The 17256-nt window shown below is 38.0% G+C and overlaps 1 protein-coding gene across 6 annotated transcripts in view; it reads left to right on the top strand.

The window, feature by feature from the left end:
- The window catches only part of helz (helicase with zinc finger), a 274742-nt gene that overhangs the window by 175379 nt on the left and 82107 nt on the right, over positions 1–17256 (top strand). For all 6 annotated transcript variants that reach the window (XM_072558865.1, XM_072558869.1, XM_072558867.1 and 3 more), the window contains one exon: positions 10231–10444. In XM_072558865.1, the coding sequence (XP_072414966.1) occupies positions 10231–10444 (214 nt within the window). The remainder of the gene's footprint in view (positions 1–10230; positions 10445–17256) is intronic.

Here is a 17256-nt window from a genome sequence, read left to right on the forward strand (position 1 = left end):
CACCACACACCAGCGAAGCTCCTTTCAAAGACACTTTAGTTTGTTGAAGATGCTCAATAAATTGTTTGTGGTTATGTTTCCATCCTTTGTACCTTTGACTGCTGTGCAGTCAAGCAGGCAACAAAGAGTCATGCAACTCACTTGGGTCAAAATATATAGTTGAGAGAAAGTAAATCAGGTAGCCGCTCAACTTGGGATTTTAAGAACCGATGTGTGAATAAGGAGGTAGAGGATGCTAAAGAAGATTAGTCTTAATTTTTAGTATTCTTATGTCCAAGTTAAGGTTTCCCAGGTTTGCTAAAAACTGAAATTGCATTTATGAACTGCTAATGATTTTATAAAACATTGTGCTCAAAGGAAATCTTTATTATTTGCTTTCCATAACATTTTCTTGAGCACTGTTCTAATGCTAGGATTTGGGTTTGTGACCATTTTATCCCCACAACTGCCCCCTCCTAATGATTTATCTTAGCTCTAAGTTAAAGAAGCAGTAAGAGTATGTCATCTGGAATGTGACCGCAAACCATTTACCATATGTTTCTAAACATCATGCAGAAATTAAAATTTAAAACAATGAGGCACTGAATTGTCCATCCTATATCTCAAAGTCTTTCCAGCAACAGCCATTGAGCAGGGATGGAAAAATGGCAACCGTGGCTGCGACCTCATTTCCTCTTCTGCACACCAACCCAAGAACACGGAGGTACACTGCAGCATCAACAACTGAGATCAGCTTGATGTCAACTCCTGACTCAAACCTTTTCTGTTTGCTTTGTACAAACTTGGGTAGAACATTCACTCACAATAATGTTTAGAAAATCATTGTGCATTCAAATTTAAATGCAAGCACTTTCTCTTGGTCCGGTTCTCAAAGCAATTTTACTGTTATGACCTTAGTTTATGTTAATACTGGACAAGTCAAATCCCAGAATGAAACCCAACTTGATACATCATATGTTACTTTTTGGAGTTAGTTATGAGGTATTTAGTACTGAAACATATTCACACAAGACTGCACATGTTCTTTGACAACAGAGCACAAGTTTATTACATTAAAAAAAAGAACAAAGCTCTGTTGAAAACGGATGTTAACGTGCACACCAAAATAAAGTTTCAAATAGTTTTCCCAACACTGTCTTCTGTAGGGACTTACTTCCAAAGAAATATCAAATGTTATACTTAACTGGCATGAACCTTTCACAATTGTGATAGCCTAAACTGTTTCAGTTCTAACAATTTGAAGATCTCTACCCGTATTCTCTTAGTTTGGAGCCCCATAAATTAAAAATCATTTCTGCTAAAGTGATTCCTTCCCCTGCCCTGACCAGATTCTCTGGCCAGGAGAAACTGTATTGTCTTCTATCTTAAATTCTGGATTTTTCTGAATTAAAAACGTGATTCTGCGGAACTAAGACTTTGAGAGTGCAGTGTACCAGAAGCCTCTGGAGGGTTTCGTGGAGGCTTTCTCCCATCAGGCCCTAGTGTGTCTCCTCATGCTACCTTCCCAAGCTCACCTCTAAATTATTCCCTATCAAATTCTCCCACTCGAGACAGATAAACATTCCACTGGTGGGACCTCCTGGGATTCTTGGCATTGGTGCCATCTCTAAAGCCCAGCCATGCACCTGTTCAAGCAATTTGCAACTGACCTGCATAGTTCCTCTCAATTGCCCCAGATATGTCAGACTGGAAAATTAACATCTTGCTTGCCAGCGGGGACCTGAAGGCTATTGTGGACAGGGGTATGTGCAGTCACTGACAAGAGAGTTAATGATGGGTGTCCAAGGTGGAGAGTCATAAGAATAAACAAAGAGCTAGAGTTGTTCTGACTTCCTTGTTGGGAATTGTTGCTGTTTGGTTTCTGTCCACCAGCTGAGAGAATGAGGAACTATATATTAATAAGGTGAGGCGATATATTGCGTATGTACATATGCATGCAAACAGCCCTTGCTGCTTACTAACAAGCATCTTGACTTGCCGTCCCATGCTTGGTTGGAAAATTAAACTTCTTGCTCTCAACATCAGGAATCGTTCACTACCATCTCAATGATTCTCCCAACCTTTTGCCATTAGCTGCTTCATTCATTGCTTATCAAGATTCCATCCTGAATCTTCTGTTCTAAATCTAAACTAGCTGCCTTAATTTTACTCTGCCTGTCATAAACGTAAGTGTAAGACCTTCAAATGCAAGTTTATAGTTCCTTGTAAGTGAAGTCACAGGTAAGTAGCCAAGAGTTTGTTGCTGGAAAAGCACAGCAGGTCTTATGGCTTACACCCGTAACATTGATTCTCCTGCTTCTTGGATGCTGACTGACCTGTTGGGCTTTCCAGCGCCACACACACAGCTCTGACCTCCAGCATCTGCAGTCATCACTTCTCAGTTAGTAGGAGAGTAAAGAATATGTTTGGTATTCTTGCCTTTATTGGTCAGTGTATAGGATTTGCGAGGTCAGTTTATGGCTGTACCAGACATTGGCTAGTTCATGTTTGGAATACTGTGTGCAATTCTGGTCTCCCTGCTACAGGAAGGATGTTGTGAAACTTAAGAGTTCAGAAAAAATTCACAAAGACGTTGCCATGGTTTGAGGATTTGCGCTATAGGGAGACATTAAATAGACTAGGGCTATTTACTCCTGGAGTACCAGAGGCTGAGGGGTGACCATACAAAGGTTTAGGAAATCATGCGAGACGTAGGTAGGGTCAATAGACAAGCTCATTTCCTTGGGGTTGGGAAGTCCAAAACTAGAGGACTTAGATTCAAGGTGAGAGGGGAAAGATATAAAAGGGACCTAAGGAGCAATAGAGGGTGGTGTGTGTATAGAATGAACTGCAAGAGGAAGTGGTGGAGGCTGGAACAATTACAGCATTTAAAAGGCATCTGGATGGGTATATGAATAGGAAGGGTTTGGAAGGATATGGGCCAAATGCTGGCAAGTGGGACTAGATTTATCTAGGATACCTGGTTGGCATGGACAAATTGGACTGAAGAGTCTGTTTCTGTGCTATGAATCTCTATGACTCTGTAATTTAATAAGTATAAACATTAATCTACTATCTACAGGAATTTGCTGTGCAATTAACTGCATTCTTTGAAAAGATTTATTTGGTTGACTCTCCAGATGACTTTTTGGTCTTTTCCAAAATACATCTCCCTCTGTTTTAAAACCCAAGGTCAAAAATGATATGTTATGTATATTTATTCCAAATTGGGGGAGAAAAATTCTGTTCTTACAATACCTGTGTTCTTGCTAGCAATTTGGTTCTTGCAGCATCAAAACCTGTGGCTCCTTCTTCACCCTATAAATCAGACACATTTAGATTCCATGAGTTTTGATGAGATTAAGAAGTTTTAGTAGTTCATCTGTACTGTTAGAAATATGTGTCCCAGTCCAGTTGTTAACTGAGTTTAAGGTGTTTGAGTAAAGTGGTTTTTGACTGGCTTTACATAGTAATGTCTTTAGGTATTTTAATATTCGTGCAGAGTGTTAAGAATGGCCTTTTCTCATGCTAACTCGAAAGGTTTGTTGAAGAGTTCATAGTTGCTGCTATTGTTGTCACTATCTTGCAGCTTTTACTGGGAAATGCATCAATGCTACTTCACATCTGCATTTCCCAGTCAGGTTTCTCATCTGTTTTATTCTCCTTTTCTTCCTTAGTTAACATAGCTGAGGTGGTTATGCTTGATTTGAACATAAAACTGCCTACATCTCTTTATCTATGACCTCTATGTGAATGCTCATTCGTGACCAAAGGAAAGCATTCATCTGTGTTTCGATATGGAAATTGAAGTTATTTTCATTTTTTTGTATTTTACCTACATTCCTACAACGCTATTTTTAATTTTTTTCAAACCCATACTTCATTTTCTTTAAATTTTTTGTGGTCTGTGTCCCTTTACCAACCCCCCTTCCCTACATCCGCACTCATTCAATTTTTATTTTGTGTGTCTTAAAACCATTAACGTGGCAAATTGAATATAGTTCTAGACAAACTGCTTTCCATAACCATTCCAGTGGTTCATGTAAGCAAATTTCACTTCAATCAGCAGCAGCAAGTAAAGCTTAAAGCTCAGCTGTCCAAAAATATAAGCGTGACTAATACCTTGTATAACTCTGCAAATTGAACCTGAATCTCTAAGCAAGATAATAGGCATTAGTACTGCAAAACGCAACCTATGCGAAGCACTAAAATGAATGAACAGCTGCTTTAGTAGGGCTTGGTTCAGTTGGCTAGATTTTTATCCATTCATGGTCAATGGGCAGAAAACCTAACCCAGTAAATTTATAAAAGATCTGCTTTGGAAGGATGCATTGTAATTTTACTGCACATTGCCTCAGACTCTCTCGTGGCCTTTTGTTCTCTGGTCTACTGTAAGGATGAAGTTTTGCATTTTTTTAAAAAGTCATCTGCGAAAGTTGTACTTCTTAATCTCAGAGCTATTCACCGCCAATAAAGTGCTTTTAGTGTAACTGATATTGTAATTTGGAGAAATCCGTCAGCCAGTACACACTGTAAAATATTGTGGACTATGAGATACAACACCAGATAATTTGTTTTTGATCATGTTATTTAAACAGTAAATATTAATCAGGACTCATAGAGCACTCCTTTCCTCTTCAAAAACTGTGGATTTTTTAAAAATGTCCATCTGAGAGTTTAGATGCATTCTTCAATTAATGTATCATCTGAACAACAATATCACTAACGGAGTGCGTTTTACATTATGTGCTTAAGTTTCAGTGAAGTTTGAACTCATCGTCTGCAGGCTGAGACATTGAACTGAAGCCATTGCTTCCAGATGTAGTTCAGGATAAGATTCCAATGCTGTGCTGTTTGTGTGTGTTTCCTGGGAGACGAAACTAACATTTTCAAGGCTACTGACAGTGATTTTGATCAGCATAAGATAATCCGATTTTTCTTTACATTGGAGTTTGAAAGCAGAAATATTTTACTTTATCACATACAAGTCTATTAATGTACCTTCCTTTTTCAAGAGCATTTTATAAGTACTTCATCCAATTTACTTGCTTCTGTCAAGAGTGAACTATAAAAGACCAAAAATGCCGTTAGTGGGAGTTTTTTTTCCATTTTGATTAATTTAGGTGATACTCATCAGACAGCAATATTTATCTATAGCCACAGTGTGAAGATGGTAATGAGTTTTGTCCCTTGAACCACAGCAGCCCTTGTGCTGCTGATTGTTTCCACATAAAATCTTAATAACGTGACAACATCGAAGTTTGTCCATCAGGACAGTTTGTGAGAAGAATTTGGAGGTTATGGGATTCTCATGAATTTATGCTACTTGTCCTTCACACTAGTGAAGCTCATTGATCTTGAAGCTATTATCAATTTAACCCAGTAAATTTATGAAAGATCTGCTTTTGAAGGATGCATTGAAAATTTTACTGCACGCTGCCTCAGACTCTCTCATGGCATTTTGTACTTTGGTATCTTGGAGAAATACTGCAGCTATGGTATCCCAGTGAGGAAGTGAGGATGGAATCCAGCATGAAAGATATTGATAACTGAATTGTTTTTGCTTATACTTTTCAATTCTTTATTTAATATTTCACCTATTCAGAAGAGAGTATTCCATTTGACTCCTGATTGGAATCATGCAATGTTTTAATGCCGTTTGTTCTACTTTTGCATTTGAAGGATTTTTTTTCCTATCCTAGGCTTTATGAGCCATGTAGATTGAAAGCTCTGGTAACCTGGTTAGACCCCATCCAGTGTTGTTCACTGGTGAGTAGAAAGTGAGGACTGCAGATGCTGGAGATCAGAGTCGCGAGTGTGGTGCTGGAAAAGGACTGCAGGTCAGGCCTGATGAAGGGCTTATTCCCGAAACGTCGATTCTCCTTCTCCTCAGATGCTGCCTGACCACACACTCGACCTATTCACTAGTGAGGCTAACCTTTGGATGAATCATCTGGCTTCACTTTTCCTTCCTACCCCTTTATCTTATATTCATAACAAAGTTCACTATGAAGACTACTTAAAACGCATTGTCAAGGCAGCTGATTATAGAGCCTCTAAGAATATATTTGTTCGGGTGTTAAGTGTTCCAGTGTATTGCCGCACCTGTATCTCAGTTAAAGTTTACAGTTTTTGCTTTATTAATTTTTAAAAAGCGATTTTTTTTTGTTCAGTAACAAATTCAACCCAAAACCTTTATCTATCACCTTATTACCTCATGGAAGCAACAAAGTTCAATATTCATGAAATTTAAAATGTATTAGAAGTGTTCTGCCTCTAGTAATCAAAGCTTTTGCCTCCAGTCAGAAATGTTGTAGATATTTTTAAATGGTAAGAGACTTTCAATCATGTTGATTGAATGAGACATTAATTATAAACAGCTTCCAGCACATATATAAACCACGGGAAGTGTTAGGGAATGGTAGAAAATATATGTATTCTTTTTACTACTTCCATTTTCAGTCCTTGTCTGCAAATGTTTGAATGGTGTTGTTAATTTTATCATAATTGAGTATTTACTCATGTTCAAATAGTGGACATTAAAATAGATTTCAGCTGATAGAAATTATGTATTGGATTAGGCGGTAGATTTTTATTGTGTATATCTCTAAATGGATGGAATTTAAAAACAGGGAGGTTTTGCTGCAGCTGTGTAGGGTACTGGTGAGGCCATGCCTGGATTACTGTATACGGTTTTGGTCTCCACACGTTAGAAAGGACATACTGGCACTGGAGGGTATGCAGAGGAGGTTCACTAGGTTGATTCCGGAGTTGAGGATTGGCTTATGCGGAGAGATTGAGTAGACTGGGACTAGTCATATTGGAATTTAGAAGAATATGGGGGGATCTTACAGAAACACAAAATTATGAAGGGAATAGATAAGATGGAAGTAGGAAGGTTGTTCCCGCTGATAGAACTAGGGGATATAGCCTCAAAATAAGGGATAGCAGATTTAGGATTGAGCTGATGAGGACCTTCTCCTAAATCATTGTGATTCTGTGCAATTCCGTGCCTGCTGAGGCAGTTGAGGCTACCCCGTTGAATGTTTTAAAGGCAAATATAGATTTTTGAACAGTAAAGTATTTAAGGATGATAGCAAGTGGGCAGGTAAGTAGAACTGAGTCCACGAAAAAGATCAGTCTAGATTAGAGTGGTGCTGGAAAAGCACTTGGTGCTTGAGGGGCCAGATGGCCTATTCTTACTCCTATTTCTTAAGTTCTTATGTCCTTAAGTAAAAACTGGCAAGTGTACTAAGACTAGACTTCCATTCTACCTTTCACCAGCTGACTTATCTCGAATTAAACTTTAATAGCCTATCCAGTGTATGTTTGTTGGCAACCAACTTTGGAGTCATTGCCATTGAGCCTCATCCTAATTGTGTTTGATGTCCTTCATTCATTCATTAGTTTCTATTATCATCATCATAGAACCAGGTGGAAGGAATTTATTCTATCATTGAAGAGCTATCCAATTACACCATTTTCCCCTGTTATCCAATTAGCCCCAGTCTTCTGTCATCCAGTTACTCATTCCCCTGTTCCTTAAACCTGGCACTTCAAATTTGTTGTTTTAATATGTAACACTTCAACCAGTTGCAGATCTCCTAGTGCCAATCTGCATGAGATCAGCAGCCCCAAACTACAGATATTCATTGAACTCCTGAGGAAAAAAGCACTTCTTGAGATTGATTATTTTATCATTTTACATGGGTTCACTTCATTGGAAGGAAATTTAAAATGTATATTCCATGAATTGACATTGGTTCATAAGTACAAAATGAATTGAAATGCTGACAAAAGACCTCCCACCAAGCTGTATCATTTCAGGGCTTTCAGTTTGAAATGCTGTCAGTGATATGTATAGATATTAGAAATTCTTGGAATAAAACTTTTCAGCAGCAGTTGGTATTTTCTTTGGGAATAGTATATTCACGGAATGATTTTGTCTTGAAGTTATGTAGAAGTAATTATTTGTGCTGTTCTCCAATTTGAGGCCTATTATGATTCTTTTGTTTAAGCTTGGTGATTCTTTTCCTCTTTCCTTTGTTATTTACTTTGATCTGCTCATACTCCATAAACTGTTTGAAGTCAGACTGATAACCTGTTTTTAAGCTTTCAGCATTATTCCTACAAAATTGTCTGACATGTTCTAGAGCAACTTGTTTTGTTTCCTGTAACTCTTCATGTTGCCATATGGTGGCTGAGGTTGGGAATTTGGTACAGGTGAGCGTCAAAGCACAAATCTTTGCCATGTTACTGATTTAATAGAGCAATAGTACATACCAGTATTAATTCAATGCTTGTTATTAAACAATTTATACATGATTTCCTTGCCCTCGTGCCAAACTCTTTCATTGGTGCAAAGGCTTAAAATTATTATTGAAATGCATTCATCAGTAATTATGAAATCTCACAAGGCCTTAGTTATTAATAAATCTATTGCACGTCATCTTCCACCACTCACTTAAAAGTTTTTTTTCTGTACAATTGACACAACTTTCAACAAATACAGAACAACATTTTAACACTATTTTGTTTGAAAATATTAGTGCTATATTATGGTGCTTTACCTTTATTAGCAAATTTCATCCCATTCTTTCTTTATCTATTTCAGAATAGGCTTGTGACATGTATTTTGCCTCCTTTCCAGTTGCTATACAACATTGAGTGTGATTTCTGTATTTTTACAGAATTTACTTTAAATGACAAGTTTTTTGACAAGGTTCCCCATGGGAGACTGGTTAGCAAGGTTAGATCTCATGGAATATGGCGAGAACTAGCCATTTGGATACAGAACTGTCTCAAAGATAGAAGGTAGAGGGTGGTGGTGGAGGGTTTTTCAGACTGGAGGCCTGTGACCAGTGGAGTGCCACAAGGATCAGGGCTGGGTCCCCTACTTTTCTTCACTTACAAAAATGATTTGAATGTGAACATAATAGGTATGTTTAGTAAGTTTGCAGATGACACCAAAAGTGGAGGTGTAGTGGACAGCGAAGAAGGTTATCTCCGAGTACAATGGGATCTTGATCAGATGGGCCAATGGGCTGAGGAATGGCAGATGGAGTTTAATTCAGATAAATGGGAGGTGCTGCATTTTGGGAAAGCAAATCTTAACAGTACCCACCCATTTCGTATTAAGGTCCTAGGGAGTGTTGCTGAACAAAGAGACCTTGGAGTGCAGGTTCATAGCTCCTTGAAAGTAGAATTGAAGGTAGATAAGGATAGTGAAGAAGGCGTTTGGTATGTTTTCCTTTATTGGTCAGAGTATTGAGTACAGGCGTTGGGAGGTCATGTTGAGGCTGTACAGGACTTTGGTTAGGCCACTTTTGGAATATTATGTGGAGTTCTGATCTTCCTATCAGAAGAATGTTGTGAAACTTGAAAGGGTTCATAAAAGATTTACAATGATGTTGCTAGGTTTGGAGAATTTGAGCTAGAGGGAAAGGTTGAATAGGCTAGGGCTGTTTTCCCTGGAGTGATGGAGGTTGAGGAGTGACCTTATAGAGGTTTATAAAATCATGAGGGGCATGGATATGATAAATAGACAAAGTCTTGTCCCTGGGGCGGAGGAGTCCAGAAGCAGAACACATAGGTTTAGGGCGAGAGGGGAAATATATAAAAGAGACCGAAGGGGCAATGTTTACACGCAGAGGGTGGTACATTTATAGAATGAGCTGCCAGAGGAAGTGGTGGAGGCCGGTACAATTGCAACATTTAAAAGGCATCTGGATGGGTATATGAATAGGAAGGGTTTGGAGGGATATGGGCCAGGTGCTGGCAAGTGGGACTAGATTGGGTTGGGATATCTGCTCTGCATGTATGAGTTGGACCAAAAGATCTGTTTCCATGCTATACACCACTATGACTCTAATTGCTAATACCTATACATATTACTGGCAGTTTTTCAAACTGAAAGGCCTGAAATGATACAGTTTGGTGGGAGGTGGTTTGTTAGCATTTCAATTTATTTTATATTTCTGAATCACTGTCAATTGATGCAATATACATTTTAAATTGCCCTCCAATGAAGTGAAACCATATAAAATTCTAAAATCAATCTCAAGAGGTATTGTTTTCCTCAGTAGTTGTATGTATTTTACACCTGTATTGTTTTATGAATGACTTCTTGTTTGTGTGCCTGTACGAATTTAACTTTCTATACCTGGTTTAAAAATGCATTTCTTGATAATCTGAGTTGTTGCAAGTTGAGGCTGAACTTCATTTTAATCTCCCTCTTGCTGTCTCTTCAAGGAAATTTTGGGAAAGCTTCATTGATATCTGTCACGAGAACAACAGTCTCCATGGCATCACATTTGAGCAAATCAAGGCACAGCTGGAGGCACTTGAGTTGAAGAAGACATATGTCCTTAATCCTCTAGCCCCAGAATTCATCCCGAGAGCTCTCCGACTTCAGCAGCCAGCAAATCCTAACAAACAACAACAGCAGCAGCCATCTCCACCTAAGGTACAGTAATCCTTTCTAAAAATGTTTCTTCTTGACTTCTGAGTTCAAGCTAAGAGTACACGTTCTATTTAAATGCTTGCTTAAATTGAAACCGCTGATATCTGTAGATGTATTTGAATTCCTAGTGACACAGACTGATATGTAATGTCACAATGTGACCGCATACAGCTTCTTTCCACATACATGGTTTAGCGATTTTCCTATCCCAACCCTCCAAATGAGGTATTTTCCTAGAGGCAGAAGAAAGTGGAGGCCATGTCAGTTCAACCATCACGTAATAATCAATTCTAAAGGACAAAATAAGTAAACGTGATTGGAAATGAACCAATTAGCAATAATGAGCACATCTTATCAATAAAGGATATTTAAATTTGATTTGGCTGAACTTCCTTGGGCAGTGAAGACAATTTTGCGAGTTCTTTGTGTCTGCTGCCACAAACCTTTCACAATTCTGATAGCCTGAGCTTTTCATTTCTAATAACTTTTTCTGTCCAAACTCTCCTGGCTTAGAATTTGTATAAACTAAATTATGAACTAAAAACTTGATTCTCTTACTCCCGAAAACTCCTCTCCCTTCTGAACTGAGACCTCAAACTTGTGTTGTAACACTGAAACTAAACTAATGGCTTTCTGGTCTATTGTAAATTCCACAGTACAAGTATTCCATCCATTTAACATTGGCTTTGTTCTTCCAAGCATTTGAGTACAGTCAGATGCTTTCTCAATTAGCTTACTATTCCAAATGACTTTCAAATCTGTTTCATAAGAGAACTTCACAGAATTGACCCAAATTCTTCTGTCTCTATTTAAAATCTAAATACCATATATAACTTTCATCAAGTCATTGTTTATGCATGAAGGCTTACTTAAAGATTTTCTAGTGCCAATAATAACGAGAATATTAACAATCCAGAGTAATGACACTACTGACTTTCATATAAAATGCTTAAAATTGAATAATGCAATACAGTTTACTTTGCATCTTTTAGCTGATTGTAGATGCATCTTTGAAATCACTCCAAATATTTATGAATCTCACTAGTTATTTGTAACTCATCAAGATGCTTTCTTCTCTTTCTGTCTTGAGCTATTAAAATTTAATTGACTAAACAGGATTTTACAGCGATGTAAGTTTGGACCCTTTAGATTGAGTTTTAACTATTCAGAAGATGCATTGTTTTGCAGTTATGATATCTGGATTTGTTAGCATGGCACTGTAGGCAACTGAGAATTCACACATTGTTCACCTTATCCATGTTGTGATTGTTAAAGTATGAGGCTGCAAATTCAATTGATTTACTCTAATACAGAGTTAATCAAAGTAATATTCAGGACAGCGCCAGCCTGGTAGTATTATTGTTAGACAATTAATCCTGCGACCCAGTTAAGTTCTGGAGACCCAGGTTTGAATCCTGCCATTACATATGGTGGACATTGAATTCAATAAAAATCTGGACTCAAATGTTATGATGACCATGAAACCATTGTCAATTGTCAGAAAAATCCGTCTGGCTCATTAGTGGGAAAGAAACTGCCATCTTTACCTGATGCGGCCTACATGTGACTGCAGAACCACAACAATATGGTTGATTCTTAACTGCCATCTTGGTAATTCAATAAATGCTGGCATAGCCAACGAAGCCCTCATCCCTGAATGAATTTTTAAAAAGGAAAAACTGAATTAAGTAAATTTCAAGTGCGATTAAAGCAAAAAAACTCTTGGGCTTCTGGCATCATCTGTTGACAGGTTTCTAACTCAATAGCTTCTAAGGACCAGTATGTTTGATTCTATGCATTACAGCAATAACTATATTTCAAAATTACTTAAATGATAAGGAACTTTGGGACATATTGAGTTAATGAAAAGCACTATATATCCACAAGTCTTTTCATTTTATTTATTCTTTTTCTTATTTTGGAGAAGACATTTAATCTGCTAACATTTAAACCTTAACATCGGTTCATTCAACTGTTTGCATGGCGGCATGTACATCGAAACTGTTATAAGAATCCAACGAGGGCTGTTGAAACTATGCTTCTGGAGCTTTATTGAACTCTTAGGTTGCCTGGCAAATTTGTACTTTCGTTCTTCACTGCTTTGTTCTATTTTTAATCTCTTAAGCCTGGAGCTTTACACAAAGCTATTGAGTTCATTAGCTGAACAATGTGTAAGCAGTGGTTTGGCCTCAACTCTGTTAACAATATCACTTCAATCTCCAAAATCCTTTTAAATTCAACAGTTAATTTAAAACATCAATTCAGTTATCCGAATTCTTTCCTTGGATATTTTTAGTTTTTCGTCCGTTCCATACACACTTCACATTCGCCTTAGCAGAAGCCTTTGAACAGTGAACATCACTTCCTTATTTGCTTGCTGCACCATGTCACTTCAAGATCAGCTCCTTTCAGTTTTTTGATGTGGTTTAGTGGCCACAGGATTTAAGATGTGAATTGTGTTTCTTGTTAACCTCTGTGACCAACTTTGTTCTTAATCATTGTTCTGTTCACTGCCTTACTGTGCTTCAGGGTCCAGTGTTTTGAAATTTATCTTTTCCAGACTTTTACCTTTTTTCTCCTATAGATGGTGACTCATTCAATGGTTATTAAACATCTGCTGGTCACCTGTTCAACTCATGATTCTATCAGAAAATGTTTTATTCCTTTATTAGATCTATACATATAAGACAGTCACTTATAAATCCAGTAAGAACTTCAGAGGTCATTTCTTTACCCAGTAAGTGGTGAGAATGTGATACTTGCTGCCACAGGGACTAGCCGTGAATAAGATTAATGAGAGGCTAAGTATGTGAGGGATCTAGGTATGTAAGGTCAGCGGGTGAATGAAGTGGGATGGGGGAGTCTCATATGGGTCATCAAAAAAAACACAGACCGGTTGTAGCAATGGTCTGTTTCAATGCTGAGGTCTTATGTAACAATTGGAGCTTACAACAGAGTCAGGTGGAAATCCAGATTGGTGACTGAGTAATTACTCAAGACAGAAAAACACAATACCCCAACCCCAAACATTGTGGGGAGGGCCAGTTGTACACAGGGGTTGTCTTTGCTGAGATCAATTAATGCAGTGCATTCAGTTCCTGAGAGCAAATCCAACAGATACAAACTGAAAAATATCATTCCTATAATTGGTTGGTTTGTAGATCATTTATGCCAGTATATCAAATGATGTTTGTTAAAGTTGATGGCCGTTTAGAAGGAACAACAATTTTAAACCCTAAAGCTCTGGATTCTAATGTTCTAAACATTAGGACTAAATATTCTGACTTTTAGAATGTAACCTTTAATGTCCACGTATATGATTGTCTTGAGTTTTCCTTCAGTTAAGATGTGTCTCCTCTGTTACACTTGTTGCTTTCAACAGTCTTAATGAATAATTTTTATTTATTCAACAAGCAAAATACTATTTCTTCTATTTCTTTGGTCATCCATTTAAAAAGTTAAAAGCTTTTTTAAATCTTTATAGCACAACGAGGACTTGCTAACAATAATCTGCATAATCAACATGTTTCATGAAAGATTTGGAATTAGACACGATTAGGAAAGGTGACCAAGACCATGACCTAACATTGTTAGGGGTGTTTGAAGTTGGAGATTGATTTAAAGCAGTAAAATAAAGACACAATAGGTCAAAGTTGCAAGAACAAAGGATTGATTGAAATGTACAATATAAGTTATAAAATCCATAAGAGTGGAAGAAGGAAGCCAATTCTGGGAATAAAAATAAGAGTTGGTGGCAAATGAGGCTACATTCTCCTCTTAAAAGTTATTTGCAGAGGTGAATGTGAAGGGCATGTGGGATGGATGATTTTTATTGTCACGTGTATTTTATAGTGTGAAATACAAAACGTGGAGAAAACCTTTCATTCGACATCATGACCTTGTGCCATTTTGACGAATTTAAGAATAAGAGGAAAATGAAAAGAGAAGTCCATCCACATTTGAGTTCTGAGCCAGCTCAGAGCCACCACCGCTTCGCCTCTGTCTATGCTGGGTATCACTGTTGCCTCACAGCACCAGGGACTTGGGTTCGATTCCTGCCTCGGATGACTGTCTGTGAGGCATTTGCACATTCTCCCTGTGTCTGCGTGGGTTTCCTTCAGGTGCTCCAGTTTCCTCCCACAGTCCAAAGATGTGCAGGTTAGGGTGATTTGGCCATAGGAATTTGCCAATAGTGTTAGGTGCATTAGTCGGGGTAAATATAGGGTGGGGAATGGGTCTGGGTGGGTTACTCTTCAGTGGGTCGGTGTGGGCTTGTTGGGCCAGAGGGCCTGTTTCCACACTGTAGGAAATCAGACCTAATCTGCGCTGGACCGAACTATTGTCAAAGTCACCAATCCTCAGGTGCCATGTTTTGCCACTGGGCCAATTCGCCTCTGCTGCTGCCCGCACTAAACACACCAAAGTCTGAGTTGCATCTCTCGCGCAATCCACCTTGTTGATGTCTCCGAGATGCACCTCTGCCACTGACAGAGCCCACCAACAGTGAAGTCACCGATCCTCGGGTGCCATCTTTCACCAGTGGGCTACATCACAAACATTACCTCTGCTGATGTAACAGCAGCTGACTCTGGGGTCCATGACTTGCTCTCCTTCATGTTGGACTCGCCAAACCAAAACATCCAAGGAAAAGATTCAGATGGGAAGCCATTAGAGGTCAGCAAAAGCCACTTTGATTGGCGAATGGGACTTGAAACCAAGAAGCAGAATGTGGTCAAGAGAATTCTGTCTGAACTGTTTGCATAATATGAAACTTTGGGTGACAATAAGGAAAACATTGAGAATTGAACCAGGAGCTGGTGAAAGCATAGATTAGGACTTTTGGCATAAGTGATGGTGGCAAGCATATTCCAATTTCTTGAGTCTCAATTGCAAAATTTGAGCTGTGTAGTCTTCAGCACTTTGAAATTAATAATGGCTGAATTTTCATTCAGAAATCTGAGTTTAAGATTGCCTATCAATTTTATTTCACCTTGAGCACTGCCAAACCTTTATTGCATTGGTGTTCTTTTTCAAACACGTCTGTTAGATATTTGCCTTGGGGTTTGTATCATATGAAACAAGGGAATGATTTTACAGCCTTTTCTGTTACCAGTGTTATCATCCTCTTGAATTGATTCAGCTTTTAAGAATGGCAACCTACATGACAGGTTCTGATGGAAAATTTCACTTTTTTACACTTGTATTAAACTTATTATTAATCTGACTTCAGGAAGGAAAATATCAAATGAACAAAGTAATTCTTACACTCTGGTAATTGAACAGATGTGTCTTTTAGGAGCTCAAAAATAGTAATTTTATCTATATTGTCTTCTACATTGAGCTGCACCATATACAGTTAAATGAAGCATGCTGTTTTAAAATAATAAACATGTTGTCATATTGTATATTGGAGGGTTTGTACTCACTAAGTTAGTGATTTGTTTAAGATATCGATGTGTTTTTCCTTTGAGTGATTGCTGAGTTCCAAAAACGTGAACTGAATTTTAAAAAGTTCCTTCGGTGCACTTAAGGACATTTTAGACTCTCTAAATTTGTAGCTAAGAGAATAAAGTTGTCTGAAACCTCCTTTCTGGATAATGCCACTGAGATGACCCTTAACTTCCACGTCTACTACATTTCAAAGCTTTTACAAATCCAAATATCTATAATTGTGCTCCTGTTTCAGTTGCTGTGTACTACATAGCCATTCACGTTAAAAATGATTAACATGTGAATGCTTCTATCACACTGGTCTTTAGCTGATCTTCATCTGCAAAGATGAAATGTTATCCAACTTGGCCCTGAATCAGATGGACACTGGGCTCTCGGGCAGTCTACCACATAGCTAAGTCCAGGAAAGAAATGAGTATTTTGAGAACAGAAAGTGCTTTTGATATGTTGCAGAATACACTGTCATGCTTTGTGTCACTTCTTTGCACAGCTTTGTTTGTCTCTTCCAATGAAGTAATCATTGAGTCACTTCCATATAGATTTCTTTCTTGGCAAACACTGACGGATTTAGGATTGACAAAGGATATTAGTTCTGACAGAGGCACTGTTTTGCCCACTGATGCTACGAGTACTTCAAATTTAAGGTTGGTCTTTTGTTGTTTGAGGTAAACCTTTATTAACTGAGAGAAGTTCCTTTTTTCCAAAATCAGTAAAGTCAGATGTGCTATATCATAATACATTGCAACTAGCAGGAATTGTGTTTCTACTTCAATTCATTCAGTCAGTGACTATACTCTGTGGTAGTTTGCCCTTAGCAAATTCATCTTTCCTATCTACCATTGCTTGCAAAGCAGACTTCATTTTGGTTATTACTAAGGATGTTTGTATCTCCATTGCTTTGCAAGGCCCAGTGCATAGCCAGACAAATAACAGTTTGTGAATTCTTGCTGGTGCAACATTATGGGACAACCCACACATCTTGAACGATTAATTCCTATAATAAAATTAATTTCAATACCTACAGCTCCACTTTGTTGCTGTTATTGCATCAGTCTGTCTGTCTATTACTCTTCATTGGTGCTAAAATCATATTATACATAATCTCACTCCTCCTTCCTGCTGTTAATCTCTCTAGCACTTTATCAAAAGGCTTGCAGAAGTCGAAGTAGATTGCCTAGTCACCTCTTTGAAAATTCAATCAAGTTGATCAGAATGAGCTCACCTTAATAAAACCATGCTGACTGTTCTTAATCAATCACCGGCTTTCCATGTGCAGATCAGTTGTATTCCTTGTAATTGCTTTCAATAGTTTCTACCCCACTGAGGTTAGACTGACTGGACTATAGTTTGCTGGTTTATTCCTT

This window comes from Chiloscyllium punctatum, chromosome 39 (assembly GCF_047496795.1).
Source record: "Chiloscyllium punctatum isolate Juve2018m chromosome 39, sChiPun1.3, whole genome shotgun sequence".
NCBI classification, from domain to species: Eukaryota; Metazoa; Chordata; class Chondrichthyes; order Orectolobiformes; family Hemiscylliidae; genus Chiloscyllium; species Chiloscyllium punctatum.